This window comes from Amia ocellicauda, chromosome 15 (assembly GCF_036373705.1).
Source record: "Amia ocellicauda isolate fAmiCal2 chromosome 15, fAmiCal2.hap1, whole genome shotgun sequence".
NCBI classification, from domain to species: Eukaryota; Metazoa; Chordata; class Actinopteri; order Amiiformes; family Amiidae; genus Amia; species Amia ocellicauda.
The window spans coordinates 29,542,517-29,563,519 of NC_089864.1; the positions used below are offsets into that span (position 1 = coordinate 29,542,517).

Here is a 21,003-nt window from a genome sequence, read left to right on the forward strand (position 1 = left end):
ATCAATGTTGTTCATATATACAGCTGTATAGCCTTTTGAATTGCCTATTTCTGTTAATAGGTCAAATATATGTAAGCCTACAGTATAAACTATGTATGCATGTATGTATAAGACAATTGGATTATTATATTGTCTTCCTTTTATTTTAAGTTTCACCCTTTCTTAATCAATAAACCTGTGGACAAATAGACATCCTGTCTTCAGAGTCGAACGAAAGGCGTTTAGCTGACTGTCGAATCACACTGCACGTGTACAGAGGACAGTACAATTAGCCTCTGTAATTAGACAAAACATAGAGGGCAGAGTGGACTTTTGGGGTTCTAATATAACACAGAGCTTCAATTTTGGGGCAATCACATGCATAAAGTAATCTTAACCGTTTGCAGCCGAAGCTTTTTAATATAATTGAAAATGTGCTGGTTCAATGCGGAATCGAATTTGTATATTTCCCTTTTCAAATGTCTATCTTCGGTTCTGCAATTCTAAAAGTGCCGTAATACAATTCACCCGAAAGCGAAGCACAATTAGTAGGACATCTACACTAAATCACAAGAAATCGTATGCATTAGTTATCAATAGCCTATTGAGATTTATAATCTGAAAATGTTTATTACATACACACACACACACACACACACACACATACAGTACATATAATATATTATAGTAGTAGTACTTCAAAAGTGTCTGTCTCTTCGGTGCTGTTTGCTGCAGGTCAATCTGTCTAATGCAATCCAAGCTGCTGCTCAGTATTTCTTCTCAGAGTTCCTCGGAAAAACGTGCAAACTTTTCTCTGGACTCCACCACATTTGTTGTCATTTTTAAAGTCTGATCTTGGCATTATTATTTTCCTTTTAACTTGGTTGGGCGAGTGATTGATAACCATCGAAAGAAGCCTTCTGTGATCGCTTCTATAGTTATACCCTCAGAAAACAGCACTCGTACACTTCTTCGGTTTGTTTTTTAACTTTATCTTCCATCCACATTGTAAACAGTGCTTTAATTTCTGCATCGTTCCAGTTGTTACTTCCAACGCCAGCATTTGTAATTGTACTGCTCGGCTCAATATAATCGCATTTCGGATTGGACAGTAAACAGCTGGTCTCCTTTTAAAATGCACTGATTTTAATGGAAACCTGCTTCAATTAAATGTATATCAATTTAATGCAAAATTCGGATAAGTGAATAAAGTTACCTGGTCCCGTTCACAATTTCACAATGCATTGTATACCTGTTAAATTTCAGACTTCAATCATAATTAGAAGAAGAAAAACAATAGCAAGTTAACCAGCTATACACATTTTATTTTCATTGAACGAGTAGTTTGAACTGTTTATAACCAATATAACTCATTACTTAGCCTATACTTTATATATATATAAGATGTGAGGTAGTAAAATGCTTCAGAACATTTAAGGATATAGATTGATATGACATTCAAACAATATAGAGAAAATACTGTTTGCCTTTGCCTGTATTTACTCTTGCGTTAGCGAGAAGCGGTGTCTCTTTTGAATCAGACACGCGAGTCTCTGGGGGCGTCGTTTGAGTTCATATTCACTTTTAGGTCGCCTTTTAGCCACCTCAAAAGATTTAGGCCAGAGCCGCTTTAAAACTATGACCCCATTCCCATTTGAGTTAAGGCGGCTCTGGGCTGGCCCAAATCTCAAATGTGAACGGGGTCAGAGAGAAGAGCAAGTTACCTGGAGTTCATTCCGGTAATGGACTTGGTTTAATGAACTTTGACTTTGGAACGTGGTTTACAATTTGGCTTGTGTTGTGCATAATGGAGTTTTTAAATTGAGATTTGTGAGCAAGACAACCTACAATCTCGCACCTGACTTCAATCATCCCAAGCATTAGTATCTGGCAACATACACACTTCCCAGAATTCATCACTTAGCATCCCTCCTCAATCCCACACACCACCTTTGCAGCAGCTCCTTGACTCCTCTAGTGGAGTCAATGTTACCAAACAAAATTCTGTCAAACAAGTGCAGAAAGAAATCATCATAACGACATTACAAAAATACAAAACCAAAAATTATGCATATAGTAATAGCAGCTGTTAATAATCGGCCATTTTCCTTGATTGATGATACTGGACTCCACCATATCATGAAATGCCTTCAGCATTGTTATATTCTGCCTAGTAAAAAGATTGTTTTCAACCGGCACTAAGAATTCTATCAAATGATTTGTCATTTCTTTAACACTGACATATCCAATTTCTGTGATGATTTAAGTGTTTTGTGAAGAAACAGTTGGTTCGACACAGCTTTTGTCTGTCCTGCTTCTTTTTTCTCCATAGCCACCTTTAATTAGTCACTGTAGTCAGCAGCATGACGTGTCTCATGGTGATGTATTAAGTTAGTCATGTTGTAATCTTTGTGTTGTCACTATGTAATGGATTTGCAGGGCATAGCTTGCAATCAGCTTTTCTGGTATTCTGTTCAGACAATGTAAAAAAATTCCAAACAGCATTCCTTTGAGAAATGTTTACAGCTTAGATACCACACGTTGTATACCACAACATAATAGATTTCTAAAGTTTAAGCATCACACGATTATAGGCAAATACATAGCTTCAGTATCTCTAAGCATTATCAGCCAAGAAATACAAAAAACAGATCAAGATATTATAATTTATAATTACATCGGTGCAGATCCGATAACTAACCGATGTTATAATTTTATTTGAAACATTTTTTTTATAATTATAAAAAATGTTATAATGCGGGTTATACAGACAGGTGACAAATTAAAGGAAAAACCTGAATAAATGAGTGGAGGAACATAATGAATGCAGATGCCTCCAAACAGGTGTACTGCATGATACAATTAAGCAATTAACATCATATCATGCTCTGTGGCATGTATAAAAATGCTGAGCAGGCCCAGTTGACCTCGATTTTGGATCAAGATGGCAAGAGGAAAGGATCTAAGTGACTTTGAAAGAGGGGTCATTATTGGGCCACAAATGGCAGGAGCTTCAGTCACAAAGACTGCTCAACTGGCTAGTGTTCTCGACAAGTGGGCAAGTGCATGTGTGGCAACACCAAGAGAATGGTACAGGCCTGACTGCTTGACCACTACAGTGAGGGGGTCCAGAGGCTCTGTTATGCTGTGGGGGGAATTGTCCTGGCATGGTTTGGGTCCACTTGTCCCCTTAGAGGGAAGGGTCACTGCAAATCATTACAAAGTTATTCTGAGTGATCACCTTTATCATACGGTAAAACATTTCTATCCTGATGGGAGTGGTCTCTTCCAGGATGACAATGCACCCATCCACAGGGCTCAATGAAAATGATGAGAATCATATGCTATGGCCTTCGCAGTCACCAGATCTCAACCCAGTTGAACACCTTTTGGAAGAATGGTGGTCCATCCCTCCAGTAGAGTTCCAGAGACTCGCAGAATCTATGCCAAGGTTCATTGAAGCTGTTCCGACAGCTCGTGGTGGCCCAACACCTTACTGAGACACTTTATGTTGGTTTTTCCTTTAATTTGTCACCCGTCCATATATTTGTAATACTTTGTTTTAGATATCCACATTATACTTAAAACATTTTTTGGAAATTATTTTATTTTTCTAATTCATCAGACAATACAGATGTTTGCTCAATCTGACTGAATGCAGAAATATTGAGAAGTTGTACTTAATTGATGCATAAATTATGGTTATAACAGCCTCCAGGTCTCCTGAAAACATCTTATTTCATTTAAGATTTTTTGTTGATACAATCTAGTTTTATATCCCTTTTGAAGTTTTGGAAACTGATGGTCTTGCAAAATACTAAGGCAGAAGAGGGAAGGAGCTACTATACCCATGACAAATCTTTATCAGAAATGCATTAAGCCATTGCAAGCACATTGTATGATCTTGACAGTACAGTAAGGATCCACCCTGGGATATAACATATTTTCTTATTATTAGGTCTATGTGCAAATATTATTAAATCATTAAATCTGCATGCTTTAAAAATGTATTGTGTGACTTATACACAATACATTTTTAAAGCAAGCAATGTGTATAAATCCCCCCACCCCCATTTACTTTTGGTAGAGAGGGAAATTCCCCAATTTTTTTTAAAAATAATTCAAGCCCTGGTAACTAAATGATCTAAATGTATGGGGGCCCTTGAGTGGCTCAACTAATAAAATCTTCCACCCAGAACATCTCACAATTTGAAAGAGCTACACATTCCAATCCCATATCATAAGAGGAAAGGATCTTTCTTTGTGGTCACCACTGCCCAGAAAATTGCAGCTGCTGAATTACAACATTAGATTTTATGTGTAACCTTTTCCCCCCATTACAAATTGCTGGTGTTAGACAGACAATACAAAAACATTTCAGAGAAAATAATTAACAATATTGAGTAATACTGTCTTCTGTTTTACACAGTATAAAGCAGTTTGTCATTTGTTATGTCTGGGATAAGAAGAAGGGAACCTTATGAAATTCAAACAATAAAGCACATTTTCGTTTGATTCAGTTGTATTTCCGTACCTTTGAGGGATGTATTTGCATCCACTCATTGTTCTTAGTGTGGGACTAACGGTTTGTTGCCATGCCAAGCCATTGTTCAAATATGAGGGAAACACAGCGCTGGAATGCAGGGGTGTAGAGTACCACTGAGCATCCCGATGCTTTGTATAAAAAAAGATATTGCTAGTGTTAATTAAATGTTCAGTTAAAAGGCAACTTATTTTGTGAAATAAAGAGAAAAATAATGCTTACTGAAGAAGTTTCAGAAAAACAAATAAAATGTATTTATATATTTTTTTAATTTTCCCCAGCTGCTGTGACAGCTACATTGTTAGCTCTAGAACATTAGCCAGGGTAATGTTAGCATTTTTAATCATAGTTAATATCATACTGAGAATTAAGAATTGACGTAAAAACAAATGTACAGTTGGAGGAACAAAAAAACTGCTGATCACAGGTTTTAAAGCTGAATCTTTGCAAGGTAGTTTAATGTTACAGTTATAAACAGTGTTGGTTATTGTAGATCTCTTTTGCATAGGCATTTCCTGAGCATTCTTAACCCAAAGATTGCCATGTAAGAAATCTATTGCTCATGTTTTCATGGTCTTATTTCATATCCAGAATCTACTTCAACATATGGGTTATATTTTTCTTTGTTAAAAACAAAAAGAAAAGCCAAAAGAGAACTTCAGCATCGAAGAACTACACTAACTACAATAACACAGTCCTTTGAGTAATCATTTACAACTAATCACTTTAAATAAATGTTTTAGCATATCTACAGTCCTACATATCTAAAGATCTATTAGCCGGCTTTTGAGAGTCAGCAATTTGCGACCATTTGCTTCCAGTAATTGTACTATGCTAACACAATGAGAAATTCAAATTTCTTCAAACTGGACGTACAGAATTAAAAAAAGGTTTCCATGGATTCGTATGACTGGTTGAGTAAGCAATCAGGCTAAAATGCCAAAATACTGAAGAGTCACTTTAAGAATGGATTAATCCAGGTGTGTGTAACCCAGATCCTTAAGAACCACATTTTCTTTTGGTTTTAATATTGTCTGTCCCAGTTGGATAGCCTGATATAAGTCAACAGATTTTCCAGGAATTTATACAAAACTCTCAATATAATATTAAATAAATGTGCTTGTTAGGGTCCCCACATGTATTGACATACTGTGATCATTAACAAGGTGGGCTATGCATCAACCCTTTAAAATTGTAAGAAACTGATATCACTTGAAAGAGGCAAAGCTTCACAAAATTGCACAAAATTGTGCCTGCTTTACTGAATTGAAACAGGTGACAGCGTTTATTATAATTTGAAAAATGCAGTGGATTTAAACTTTACTATGCAAGTTGCTATTATAATCTCAAATATAGGGCAAATAACATAGTATTTATATGTATTTAGACTTACAATTTACAATTTTTGCGTTACTGGATGACTTTCACATTTTCTAAAATGATGTTTTTATATGTCATTGTGTATTGGCAAAGGTGTGTAGGTATCTACATAACTTATTTAACACCTGAAAATTTTCACCTTTTCACCAAAACCATGGCTGCTGTCAAAAGCCCAATCGGGATGCAACTTTTCTTAAGTTACCAGATAGCTAAACAGACTGCAATCTATGAAATGTCTTCCCCACAGCAACTCAGGAAATAATAACAACTGTGGCTTAGCATTAATGGCTTACCCTAATATTATTATTATTAAAATGTAAAGAAAATGTAATTCACAGTATCAATGACCAACCTATGACATAAAATGTGATGCATCCTGTTTTCCAATTCACACACAAATCTTACCTGCTTTTAAGTGTTATCTGTTGGACTGTAGAAGTTTTAAAGAGTTGGTATACAATCCCCTGAATGCATGCCTTATTGGTCATGGCAATTGGTCCAACGGATTTAAAATCCATTTGTGTTTTTTTTCTAAACATTTGTGTTTTGGAGGGCAATTTTAAACCATTTATAAATTTAAACATTAACCTGTCACTTCTGAGGTTATCGAGACCTGCTCTTCCTGAAACACAAAATAATTAATAAAGATGTGACCTTGTAACCTCTACCAAAGAAAGCATTCTAATTATACAGTCTTTAAGGAAAATATAGGCCCACATTCTCAATAAAGATAACAAGCAACAACAGAGTGCACAACACACAACACAACGACTAATACGAGGTTTAGATTCAACTGCTAAACTGATGTTATTGAAGCAATACAAATAAATAGCACACAAAAGGTCATACATTTACATAATTAAAATAAATTACAATGTTAGTATTATTAGTGTTGTTTAAATATTGTTGCATCTGTGCTGCCTATGATGTATTTGGTACTTTTGGAAAAGGCCTTCAGTGTGAAAAGTGCATTTACGAACTGTTTAAAATGACCATTCAGAATGTCACATTTTGGAAAACGATCTAATAATTTTCAATCATTTGAGGATCCTAAAATAAACAATTTAATATTATACGTGAAATTTTAAAATTGTCTGCAAAACCTGCAGGACTGTGGCTCTCCCGGATAAGGGCTGCTAACTCCTTATCTAAGAAAGCATATCATGCCTCGGTTCCACTGGCTTAAGCGTCCATGCCGTACCGGACGCGTCCCAGAGCTTTTCTTGTAAAACCAGGCCGTTGTGAAGTCCATCCACTCTTATGGGAGGAGCAGAGCGATTGTGGGTTTGGTTTAGTGTTTCGTTTTAAAAACAGAGACAGAGAACAACACTATGAGCGATACAGCCTGACATGGAAAACACTTTTGTGTCTATTTTATTCTTTCTGCTTTACATTATTGTAAACAGCGTAATAAATACATGTTTCTGTTAAGAGATATTAGGAAGAGCTAAAGGTGTATAGACAACATTATATTCAGACAAGCACGTTCCCATAAGAATACGTTTCCCTGTGCAACAATAACTACTATTTAGTATTATTATTATCATCATCATCATTTGTGCTAGGCCTAGTATATATGTATTTTAAATGGCACAACATGACTCCCGGACACATCAGGACGCTTAAGCCAATGGAAACACAAGTTTAAGTGTCCACCAGTGGAAACGGGGCATTAGTCCCCCCAAAAATCGGCTGACATTTTTCTTAAATTCTGCGATTTAGAAACGTGTTTTCTGTGGGAACTCTGTGGCAGTGATTAAGATCAGAAAACATGTGTTTTGTGTAATTAAATGAACAATTAGAAGTAGGGATGTAACGATGCACTCCGAGCCTGATGAAAATTGATGAAAATATGTGACGATTCAAGTCGGTTGAGATGTTAAACGTTTTAAACAGCAGGGTCGCTGAAGCTGTATACTTTGACCTCACTTTACAGGCACTAAGGAGCGAGCAAGTTGTAGTGTTACCCTACGAGCATTTTATTATTGTCAACAGTAAAATTAAGGCAAACCTAAACGCACAAGTGGGTTGCATTCCCACAAAAAATAAACACTACTGGAGCTCCATCTTTTCTTGCTCTCCTCAACTTTTATAAACAAAAACATTGTGCACCTCAGTATATAGATTGCTTTCTGTATGTAATGTCTATATAGTAGTGTTTGTGTAGTTCTGCATATAGAGGGGCTAAACATTCTCTTGGAAACTAAAATGCTATCACATAATAAAATGGTTTAGCAGCTCAACTCATTAATTTCACGTTGATTCACATGTGGTCTAACCATCCTATTCGTGCAATAACACGCAGGGAGCAAGTAGGGATGTACTGTTCATGGTTATAGTTTCCACTACTACCTGAAAATATAGGGGAAACATCAGTCTCCGCAATTATTAATAAGTTTTTGTTATTTCTGTAACTCCACTACTAAACATGTATTACATATCAACACGATGCCGAGTCAATGATTTGTCAATGTTCAAATAGCAATTTACTTAGTTACGTTATGCATGTATCACTCATCCGTGACCCCAACGATCACTGAAACATTCCTCCTTGCATGCATTTTTAGAATTATATCTCGGTATGAAGCCAGAGACGCATCATAAATAATGGGGAAACCGGACACCGCGATAATACGTTTCTCGTCCATGTTTTAAGCTAGCGAGTAGAAAAGAGAAGGTACTTCAAGATGCAGAGCACATGTCCTGGGTGCTGACGGTGCTTTCTGCAGTGAGAGCGGGGGGTTCGACTGATTGCAAGACACGCAAGTAGATGTCTGTATATAATCGCGCAGCAATGCCGTTATAGTACATAATCGGAGTACAAATATATTATTGGAATTGGATCAAAAGACCCGGGGCTATTAAAGACCCGGAAGCCCAGGTCTAACGACGCCACTGGCTGTTCACTCAAGTGGTGGAAAGAGAATGCTAGGCTGTACCCACTGCCCTCCAGTCTAGCAAAAGCATACCTTGTTTATATGAAGAGATTTATTTGTATTATTCATTTATTTATTTATTTATTCATTTGATTTGGGATTTGTTTTAAAATTTCAATTTAGTTTTGTTATTTGACATAAAAGATATTTCAATTTCACAAAGAAATGTGCAGCATTTTGTGTGAGTGAGAAATAATAAAAGGACCGTTTTTTAATATAATTTGTCTTAAATCTAATTTAGTAAAAAAAAAAAAAAAAAAAATCGTATGGTGAAACCAGTATCGTGAATCGCATCCTGAGTTGAGTGAATCGTTACATGCCTAATTAGAAGGCATAAACTTCATACAATGATGAGGCAATGATGTCTGCTTAAAAGTTTATACAATTTCCATGTCTCAAAATTAACATGTTATGTTACACTATGATTGCCAATTTGAATGAAAAATGTTTTTTGAATGTTTTTATTAAATGTATATTATAAAATATACCAGGTTATTGTGACTACATAATAAAACAAATACAAATCATCTATGGATATGGTTTTCTTTGATACATGTATTATGAACATTATGTTTGTAAATGCCAGTATAACTTCAAGATAATAATAATAATAATAATAATAATAATAATAATAATAATAATTATTATTATTATTATTATTATTATTATTATTATTATTATTATTTCTTGGCAGACGCCCTTATCCATGGCGACTTACAACATAAGTGCAAACAAAGTGCAAAGGCTATGTCTACACAGAAATGCTTTGAATCCGAAATACTTATCATCAACTAGAACACGTAACACTTTATTTAGCAAAGTTAGTCTAGGAAGCAATCGGTTTGCATTTGTTAATATGTTAACGTTAGGTAGCTGTGTGTGCGTGTACACCACGTCACATAATCTACCTTTTCTCTCTGAGTCCAAAACACAACGTTGTATGTATGGTTGTTGTCAACGTCTCTGGAATTTTCAAACTAGTTCAGTCTGCGATTAACCAGCGCTATAGGATTTTCGCTTTGTGTGCTGATTTGATTTGAGATGATCATCAATTGTTGAGTTCCTTGTGTGGTCCAGAACTATGTTACAGACCGTACAATATAACTTGCCATCATTCTTGTGAAGATTTGTGTACTCCCATGCCCCCCCCCCCCTCCTCCTGTGTACTCTGTTTAGCTGATTACATTTCCAACATTGATTTGCACAATACAGATGATGGAAGTTGTTCTAGTCTACTTAGATAATTCCTTAATTCCTTAAGTCCGATACCCTACTATCGGTCAGCATAGCAACTTTACTATAAAAAGAGTAACTCTTAAATATGGGCATCTTTAGTTAAGTTTAAACCTTACTATTTGTATTCGTGTGTTTCTACTACATGCACTGTACTATATGAGATGTTCAAATAGTTTGGGGTCGAAGATAGGTAACACTGTTGCAACTCATATGTAGTATAGATCAATCATCATGCCACAATGTTTTAACATACCATTTTTGTCTATGCTATATTCTAGATAATAGATGCTGAAAATATGTAGACCTATTTATTAAATCATAAATTTTGAACTTTTTTAAGATAGAAAACAGAACCAAAGGAAACTCTCAAACACAAATATATGATGCAGCTTTTCTTGCGAAAGACAATAACGGACAACACAATATTAGATTATAATTATAACAAGGATAATTGATTATATTTCCATATTAAACTTACTTTTGTTTAAATGTCATTTAACAAGTTTTAACCAATAAAAGTTTGTTTCACATTGAAACAAAATGTGTCACCCTGCAAGGCATACAATGATTGTTTTGACTTCTGTTTTTTGGTTGATTTTATTTAATCTCCGAAACTGCCAACAATTGCCTCACAGCACTACAGACAGGTACGCCAGATGTCGGGAAAGAAATTAACAAAAAATAAACAATCATTTCATTATGCGTCATCTGAATTCGATTTTACAGTTTTACATTACATTTTAATTGTGTCCTAGAATATTGGTTTATTAGATGTTTTGGTTTTTCGTTATCAACTACAAAGCAGTTCCTTGGTCAACTGTAAATCTCTGTACACAATGCACAGCTGTTCACAATAATAATTGATATTTCTAATATTTAATATGAAGGAGGAATCGGTTACTCACATTAAGTGTATGGACACCAGCTGTGGCACTAAAACTTAACTAACACTCACTGAATCAACATACTGTATATTAAATAGTGTCAATCAGTCGGAACTGAGAACCTAAGCTAAATGAGGAAATCTTCGCGGGCAACTGGGAGAGGTGAATGGGGAATGTACCTCAGTCAGAGTCTACTACACAAATATCACCACAGGCCTAATGCCCTAACATCTGAGCTGCAGTAGTTTTCTTCTGAGGGGAATTATTGCACTGAACCCTGACTTTTAAATACCAGACATACGTGCTGACAAATCAGGAGTGAAATGAGTAGACTACGTGTTTACATTGTAATATTATTATGCAGGCCCATTACAAACCGTTTCTGATTGTGTATGGATGATAAGTCATATGTCTTATGGCCATTCAGTTTTGGCAAACAAATGCTTGATAATGCCCATGGTTAATCTATTTATCTTTGGTTGCTCTTTCCTGACCAGAAGATCTCACATTTGTACCTTGCAGTTATCATGATATTGTATATGATAACTATAAGACTAATTTAACAGTTTGACAGAGACTGGTCTGCGGTGTTTTGGTCACTGAGGTATAGCCTATCTATGGTCTCTCTGACGACGTCACAATGATTATATTGATTTCGTAAACAGCTAGCTACAGCGACAGTGCAGTTAATTAATAATGAAAATAAAAGTAGATAGCCGTATTAATTTAATGTTTAATGCAAAGAAAACAAAATATTACAAGAAATGCATTTCCATAAACAGCAAACTATAGGCTATAGGTTACGAAAGATGCTGAACTGACTTCACTTTCTTTAAAATAAATAAATAAAAGAAAACCCGTACTATGTTAATATACTAGGTGCTATTTTTTTGGCATCGATTGGCTGGCGTGTTAAACTGATTTCTTAAACAATTAAAAAATAAATGTTCCGTGTCTCCTATCGTTTACGCGCTTCCTGTGGTCGATTCCAGATGTCTATCGTTTACGTTATCATCAATAATAGCACCACGTATTTCACTTGCATTGGCTATCGGTATAGACACAGTAGAAGTATAGCCATAAATCTAAGTTAAATCAATACAAATTATCTTCTTGAAAACATACCTGGCGCTCCATTTTCAACAAAATAAAGCAGCCCTTTAGACAACATGCTGCTCAAAGTTGTAAAAATGGTATTCGAATAAATTTGCTTACCTGATGCTGTAGTAACTCATGTTTATCCCCGGTTGCTATGGCTTCCCCAGCTGTTGGCCACCCTGTGTCTGCGGCTCCCGTTGACAAGAAAGGAAAAGGGCTCCTCAGCCCTAGCAACCGCACAAGCCCGTAACACGGCTTCGCATTGGATACCACCCTAATGTAACGATGTCGTGATTGGCTATATGCACCCCCTGGCTTAATTTGGAGCCAAAGCGGCGGGACAACGCATGTGCGGTGACAAAGAAGCTTTTAAAAAGACAGTACACACTTGACAATGTTGTAGTTTATCAAGTTCTAGTAGTTTATCAGCAGCTTTCAGAACCAAATCAAGGAGCAATTGGCAAGCCTAGATCTCATTTTATGCATACACTTAATATGGAACGAATAATAATAAAACCACTGTTGTTGTTGTTGTTGTTGTTGTTATTAATATTATTATTATTGGCTTTTTCGCTATGACTGCCGGGATCGGCTCCGGCTTCCCGGCGACCCTCAGCAGGGTAAGAGGTTTAGAAAATGGTTGGATGGATGGATGGATGTATTATTATTATTATTATTATTATTAATAATAATAATAATAATAATAATATTATTTATTGATTAGAAAAATATAAAGCATTACAAAAGTGCAATAACACACTATACAATTACAGATCAAAATATAATACAATAAGTGTATAGGTAAAATAGGCATTTAATACAAAAGTCCTACATCCTAGATTGTACCTATTTCTATCTTACCATTCTTTCTGCGTTGCAGTCTGTTGCCGACCCTTCTTTCCGTGTACAGTAATAATGTTGCACATGCTGGTGGTGACTCCCTTCCACCTTTATGCTGACGACATTATCTTGTACACATCTGGCCCCTGTCTGAACACTGTGCTGACCACTCTACAATATAGCTTTAACAACATCCATCATGCCTATTTGACCTTCGTCTACTCCTCAACACCAAAAAAACTAAATGCACATTGCAATTTGCAATTACCTGCCTACCTCCCTAACATTATTGCCCTGAGTGGGTCAGCAATAGGTCAACACTTACAAATACCCTGGGATATGACTGGACTCTTCACTCTCATTTCATACTCATATCAGCCATCTTCAATCTAAAGTTAAATATACACTCACCTAAAGGAACACCATACTAATACTGTGTTTGACCCCCTTTCGCCTTCAGAACTGCCTTAATTCTACGTGGCATTGATTCAACAAGGTGCTGAAAGCATTCTTTAGAAATGTTGGCCCATATTGATAGGATAGCATCTTGCAGTTGATGGAGATTTGTGGGGGCACGAAGCTCCCGTTCCACCACATCCCAAAAATGCTCTATTGGGTTGAGATCTGGTGACTGTGGGGGCCAGTTTAGTACAGTGAACTCATTGTCATGTTCAAGAAACCAATTTCAAATGATTCGACCTTTGTGACATGGTGCATTATCCTGCTGGAAGTAGCCATCAGAGGATGGGTACATGGTGGTCATACAGGGATGGACATGGTCAGAAACAATGCTCAGGTAGGCCGTGGCATTTAAACGATGCCCAATTGGCACTAAGGGGCCTAAACTGTGCCAAGAAAACATCCCCCACACCATTACACCACCACCACCAGCCTGCACAGTGGTAACAAGGCATGATGGATCCATGTTCTCATTCTGTTTACGCCAAATTCTGACTCTACCATCTGAATGTCTCAACAGAAATCGAGACTCATCAGGACAGGCAACACTGTCCAATTTTGTGAGCTTGTGCAAATTGTAGCCTCTTTTTCCTATTTGTAGTGGAGATGAGTGGTACCCGGTGGGGTCTTCTGCTGTTGTAGCCCATCCGCCTCAAGGTTGTACGTGTTGTGGCTTCACAAATGCTTTGCTGCATACCTCGGTTGTAACGAGTGGTTATTTCAGTCAAAGTTGCTCTTCTATCAGCTTGAATCAGTCTGCCCATTCTCCTCTGACCTCTAGCATCAACAAGGCATTTTCGCCCACAGGACTGCCGCATACTGGATGTTTTTCCCTTTTCACACCATTCTTTGTAAACCCTAGAAATGGTTGTGCGTGAAAATCCCAGTAACTGAGCAGATTGTGAAATACTCAGACCGGCCCGTCTGGCACCAACAACCATGCCACGCTCAAAATTGCTTAAATCACCTTTCTTTCCCATTCAGACATTCAGTTTGGAGTTCAGGAGATTGTCTTGACCAGGACCACATCCCTAAATGCATTGAAGCAACTGCCATGTGATTGGTTGGTTAGATAATTGCATTAATGAGAAATTGAACAGGTGTTCCTAATAATCCTTTAGGTGAGTGTAGAATTGGTTTCCTGTATAGTAGCAAAGCATCTTTCACCCATTCTGCTAAGCACACTCTTAAAAATCTGACTATTCTGCCAATCCTGGACTATGGTCACACAGTTTATAGGTTTGTCCATAGAGCCTCCCTCAACAAATTAGACGTAATCTACCACATTCACATCCGCTTTGTTACTGGTGCCCCTTTTAACACTCATCACTGTGACCTTTATACCTTGGTCAGCTGGCCCTCATTGCATACATGTCACCAGATTCACAATAGTTTTACCTTCAACATTAACAACGTGGTAGATATATTAAATTGGTCATTCCCAAAACACCCAATTCCTTTGGCCTTCACTCTTTCCAGTTATCTGCTGCCAATGACAAAAGCCCCTTAAACTCGTTACATTAATTCCTCTACATTCCTTCAAAAACACTTTAACTGAGCTGTTATCTGACAAATGCACTTGCTGAATATTTTCAAGCATACACTTTCCATTTTTATCTAATTTTAATCTCAAATTGTATTTTTATTGTACTTTAATGTATTTGCTGTATATATAGTGTGTTGTGTTTATTTAAATTTGTAGTGGTATTGTGTGTTGTTTTTGTTTTTTGCAGTTACACCGTATTTTAAATGAGAATGGGTTCTCAATTGACTTATCTGGTTAAATAAAGGTTAAATTAAAAAATGTAAATAAAAAAATTGTGCTAACAAGTGCAGACAAGATGTGTAGTCATAGTTAAGAGCGAAAGGGAAGAGGAAATAGGGCAAATCAATATAAACAACACAATTGAAGTGAATTGAAGTAAAAGCATTTTACTTTTAATTTCAGCAATGGGCGGAGTTTGGCTTAAGCCCCTCCAAACTGGATATGTTTATTAATTTATTTTCAGTAGTTTACAATTAAGAATAAACATAAATTATTAAATTTTGTGCACCACTAATTCCTAATGTGAGGGGCAAAGCAAACCAGAACCCAACTGCACGTCTGCCCCTCAGTCCCAATATGTTTCATGATATTTTCTTGTAACATGCAACATTCCTGTTTTGGATGCAGTATCTTTCAAGTTCGGTTGTAACACATGAGAGTGAACGCTTATATAAAAGTGAACTACTATGCTATTGAAATTTTCACTTCGAGTTGTTCATCTAAAGACTAGCAAATATGGATATTCAGATTTTGTTTTGTGAAAGTTGCTTCATGCTGGCGAATGATTTAATTCAATTGCATTATGATAAGAGCAGTATTTATATATTAAGACAATGTTTTTGTATGTGTAACACCGGGGAGACATGATTCATAAAGTGCAAATTTTTTTGTTTATTGAAAAAATTGCTATGCTAATGTAGGTAAGGTAGCTGGTGCGTTAATAATCAATTAAGGGTGATTCAATAATGAACGTAAACCATATCTGTGATTTCAAGTACACTCTAACACTGTACACTAACAGGCGGTAAATTCAAAAGATAGAAAAGTAAGTCTTCAGTGTTTCCCCTGGCATTATCCTGGCCAGGTGGTGTGCAAGCCTACTGGTGAGGATAAAAGTGCAATTGCATAGAACATTTTATTATACACAATGCAAGAAGTAGAGATTAAAATATGATTAAGCCCCTTGCCTATTGTTGCCACCCAGACGGTATTTTAAAAAACAAAATTGGGAAGTTGTTCAGCAATTCTATGCAATGCATCCCCCCTATGTGTAGACAACCCCTACCCCAGCCCTCCCAAATTGTGAGGTCAAACTCCGCCTATGATTTCAGCATCATGTGATGATGCAACAAAATGTATGTAGTTTTATAGAAACCCTATCGAAGTGCTAACCCCTGATCCTTTAAAGATAATCTCTTGTAGTTATCTTTCAAGTCGGAAGCACTGGCCAAGAGGGATCTGTGTACTTCCGTAGGAACCCGATCGAAACGTCACTCCATTAAATCTGCCATTGGCCCCTGTGCCCGTCACTCAAACAGGTCCCTTTTTACTTCCTGTTTGTATAAAAGGTGATGTCTGCACAGAATCTTTCTCTTTTGCCTCTTCGCTGGACTAGATACGTCAGACTCTGTGTATGTGAGTCTGTGTCAGTTGGCTGGCTTTTCTCCATTGTGTCGTTCTCCACTGTTTTGCAACATTGCCTGTCTTGTGTGTTATTTTAGTTATTATTATGACTAATTCAGTTTTCTGTTCCGTCTGCATACCGAAGGTCCAACTGCATCTCAGTTCAGTTTGGGTTTCCACAGTTCCACAGACAATTGTAAAAATAATAGTCATGTTAATATAGTCCCCTCTCTATACTCGCTTCTGTTCTCTCTCTACACTTGTTTCTCTTACCTCTTTTTACACAGATGATGCCCAGATCTTCATGTCTTTTCCCTGACACTCTCATCCCCTGCATCTCTTCCTGATTGTCTGCTATCTCTGCCTGGATGCACTCACACCACCTCAAGCTCAACCTCTCCAAATCTGGTCTCTGATCTCTTCCTCACCTTCTGCTGACCTCTCCATCTCAATCCACTTGGAATCTATGAAACTCCCAGGCATGCATTCAGTTCAAGACACTGACCCTCACTACCGCTGTCTCGACCACACTACACCGAGTTACCTGCAGACCCTCCTCTCCCCATACATCCCCTCCAGACCACTGCAGTCTTCTGATGCCAGAAGACTAACCTTGCCTCCTCTCCACTCCCCTTCCTCCAGAACCCGCTCCATTTCATCCCTGGCCCCTAAGTGGTGGAACAACCTTCAAAACAGCAGAGTCTCTGATTTTCTTCCAGCGATTGCTCAAGAGACATCTTTTCAGACTGTACTTTAGTCATTTATTCTCCTGTAAGATTGCACGTTTTGTCAAACTTCTTGCTTTCACATTACTAGTACTCGTATTGTTTATTTTGATTTCCCTTATGCTCCCTTTCCCTTGGCCCTTGACTGTGACTTAATATCTTGTCTGCACTTATCAGCTTATCAGGATGTAAGACCTTTTATATTGTTTACTGTATATCTCATATACACTTGTGTAAATTGGAATTTGTAACATGTATTATGCCTGAACTGCACTGTATTATTGCACTTTGTATTGCTCTTATATTTTGTAAGTCGCCCTGGACAAGGGCGTCTGCTTAGAAATTAATAATAATAATAATATTCAAGGTAAAACTCACTAAAAATGCAAATACACAGCCACTATGTTATAATAAAATGCTATTTGGTGACAGGTAAAATGAACTTGGACTGTCCAGTTAAAGTAACAAGAACAAAAAAACATACAGCGAGCCATCATGTTCATTAAACCAGTTACTTTAGCCAGTATGCAAGCAAGTTATTGAGATGTGGAGCAATACAAACTAAACATAACCAAATTATATAACAATACCTTTCTCTTGTGCGTCTTTTTCTGCATGCTTTTTTGTGCCAGATTGCTATGTTCTTGGTCTTTTTTCTGACATCATTTGGTTGGGTTGCAATCCTATTTTTTTTTTTTCTGCCACACCCAAACCATTAGGACTCATACGATATGCAGCCGCAGTTCAATGGCAGGTTTATAGTGCACAAATTATGATGTTTGATTCCATGATGCCCCTGGGCACAACTGCTAGTCACTTCTTTATTCTTTGATTCTTTTTTTGTATTATTTTTAGGGGGGCTAAGAGAAAATACACGGGCAGCTGATGGTCTTTTGTCGGATTGTTTGACCATGCTGTTACTTAATATCGTATTATTTTTAGGGGGACTGAGAGAACATACAGGCTGAAGCCCCCGTAAATAGGGTCTAGTAACGCCCCTGGTTCTGGATAGGGTTTGGGTTTCATACATACAGTAAGAGTTGCCTTCTAATATGATGAATATGATGATGCCTGCTTTTCTGCTTGGTTAGGAGTTAGGAACTGACACAGAATGGTTGTTGAGTGAAAATAAATTCTCATATAGGTATTGAGTGACATGGTAATGGTTTTCAAAGGGATTTTTCTTTGATTAGGGTTCCGGCTAGGGTAGGGTTTCATATTTACAGTAAAAGTTGCCTTCTAATACGAAGGTGGCTGTTTTCCAGCTTGTTTTCCTGAGTTAGGAAGAGACACAGATTGTCTGTTCATTGACTATAAATCCTCATATACAGTTAGGTGAATAAATATTTGGACAGTGACACAATTGTCATCTTTTTTTCTCTATATGCCTACACAATGGATTTGAAAGTAAACAATCAAGATGTGCTTTAAGTGTAGACTTTCATCTTTAATTTGAGGGTAGTTACATCCAAATTGGGTGAACAGTGTAGGAATTATATCAGTTTTTATATGTGGTCCCCCCAATTTTTAGGGCTCAAAAGTAAATTTAACTAACATAATCATGAATTGAAACTCGCAATTTAATACTTGGTTGCAAATCCTTTGCAGTCAGTGACTGCCTGAAGTCTGGAACCCATAGACATCACCAGATGCTGTGTTTCTTCCCTGGTGATGCTCTGCCAGGCCTGTACTGCAGCTGTCTTTAGCTCCTGCTTGTTCTTGGGGCATTTTGCCATCAGTTTTGCCTTCAGCAAGTGAAATGCATGCTCAATTGGATTCAGGTCAGGTGATCGACTTGGCCATTGCAGAACATTCCACTTCTTCGCCTTCTTGTCCACTTCTTGACCATCTGCACTGTGAAGCGCCGTCCAATGAGTTTTGAAGCATTTGTCTGAGTCTGAGCAGGTAATATAGCCCTAAACACTTCAGAATTCATCATGCTGCTTTTGTCAGCAGTCACATCATCAATGAATACAAGGGAACCAGTTCCCTTCACAGCCATACATGCCAATGCCATAACACTACCTCCACCATGATTCACAGATGAGGTGGTATGCTTCGGTTAATGAACAGTTCCTTCCCATCTCCATACTCTTCCCATCATTCTGGTCTTCCTGTTTTTGGGGCTTACCAATGGGGCTTACATCTTGTGGTAAACCCTCTGTATTTACTCTGATGAAGTCTTCTCTTGATTGTTGAGTTTGACACAGATACACCTACCTCCTGGAGGGTGTTCTTAAATTGGCCAACTGTTGTGAAGGGAAATAATTCTTCTGTCATCCACCACAGTTGTTTTCCATTGTCTTCCGGACCTTTTGGTGTTCCTGAGCTCACCAGTGCGTTCTTTCTTTTTAAGAATGTACCAAATAGTTGATTTGGCCACACCTAATGTTTTTGCTATCTCTCTGATAGGTTTGTTTTGATTTCTAAGGCACAGCTGAAGGCAAAACGCCCCAAGAATAAGCAGGAACTAAAGACAGCTGCAGTATAGACCTGGTAGAGCATCACCAGGGAAGAAACACAGCATCTGGTGATGTCTATGGGTTCCAGACTTCAGGCAGTCATTGACTGCAAAGAATTTACAACCAAGTATTGAAACTCACAATTGAATTCCTGATTCTGTTAGTTTGTCCAATTACTTTTCAGCCCCTAACATTGGGGGGACCTGTGATGAAGTGCATTGTAATGAGATTGTGCAGGTCATCACAGTTGCGCAGATCTGTTAACTTTGAATAACCTTAAGACCCCAGTTATTACATGCATAAGAAATGCAGATTGCCTTACTACATGCCTATGTTTAGTGAAATGAAAACCACATACCTGTACAAGGGGGGGCTACGACGCGGGACGCTGCGGGAGTTTTTGTGTATTTTTGTTTTCCTTTTACAACTGTGTTTACTTCTGTTGCAGTCCTGTTAGGAGTTAGATGTCAGGAAATAGGTGCGCATATTCCTGACGGAGGCTTTGTGCAGATTGTTTGATTTAAACTGTCTTTGGTTTGTTTAGTTTTCTTTTGGTTTGTAGGGATCCATTTTGTGTGCAACTTGTATGATGCGGCAAAGTCCGCTAGTGTGTGTGCACGTGGGTGTGCGTGCAGACATGGTGGACTTCATATGTGTGCCATGGGTCCTCTTATGTTAAAGGGGTGGGAAGGATTTGGTTCCTGATGTTGAACAGGGCATAGATTTGTGTATGCTGAATAGTGAAACCATACAGTGGATTTATTTGTATCAATGCTTTTTTTTTTATTAGGAACTGATTGTTTACAGTTAAAAGTTTTGTTCATATAGTTTGTTATAGTTAATTTCATATTTGATACTACCGCCACGTCAAGCTTGGAGTAGTCCATAGGTGGGGCAAACTAGGAGGAGGCTATAAAACAGGGCATAGGATAAACAAATATGGGTGAGCTGGGAGAATGTGCCTGTACCATTGCAGCTAGTGATCTGTATAAGACTAGAATGGTTATGTGTATATAGATATACACTCATATGTACTCTGAATGGAAAGATAAGGGACGTTGCAAGTTTTTATTCTGGACTTTAGTTGATTATTTACTTTTTTATTTTTGTAATTGGCTTTTGCATTTTGTTTTGGATGCAATAAAAAGTTATATTTTGCACAAGTACTGCCTCATCTTGCACTCCGCCTTCCCAGGTTGTTTTTTTTACACCATAAGAGCGCCCACATCACCCACATTACAGGACCACATATAAAAATGGATGTAATTCCTACACTGTTCACCCAGATGAAA

General features: G+C 37.4%; 1 protein-coding gene and 1 long non-coding RNA gene across 4 annotated transcripts in view; one reads left to right on the plus strand and one right to left on the minus strand.

Moving 5' to 3' along the window:
* tulp3 (TUB like protein 3) overlaps window positions 1-12,428 on the minus strand; it is a 153,697-nt gene extending 141,269 nt beyond the window's left edge. For 2 of the 3 annotated variants that reach the window (XM_066724630.1, XM_066724629.1), the window contains exon 1: window positions 12,174-12,428. In XM_066724630.1, coding sequence (XP_066580727.1) covers window positions 12,174-12,193 — 20 coding nt within the window. In that variant the 5' untranslated portion in view covers window positions 12,194-12,428. The remainder of the gene's footprint in view (window positions 1-12,173) is intronic. The other variant, XM_066724631.1, reaches the window with a different exon arrangement.
* Window positions 12,429-16,469: 4,041 nt separating this feature from the next.
* Window positions 16,470-17,851, plus strand: LOC136771520 (uncharacterized). The gene is made up of 2 exons (XR_010822335.1): window positions 16,470-16,532; window positions 16,812-17,851. It is a non-coding gene; the product is annotated as an uncharacterized LOC136771520 (long non-coding RNA).
* The last annotated feature ends 3,152 nt before the right edge of the window (window positions 17,852-21,003 follow it).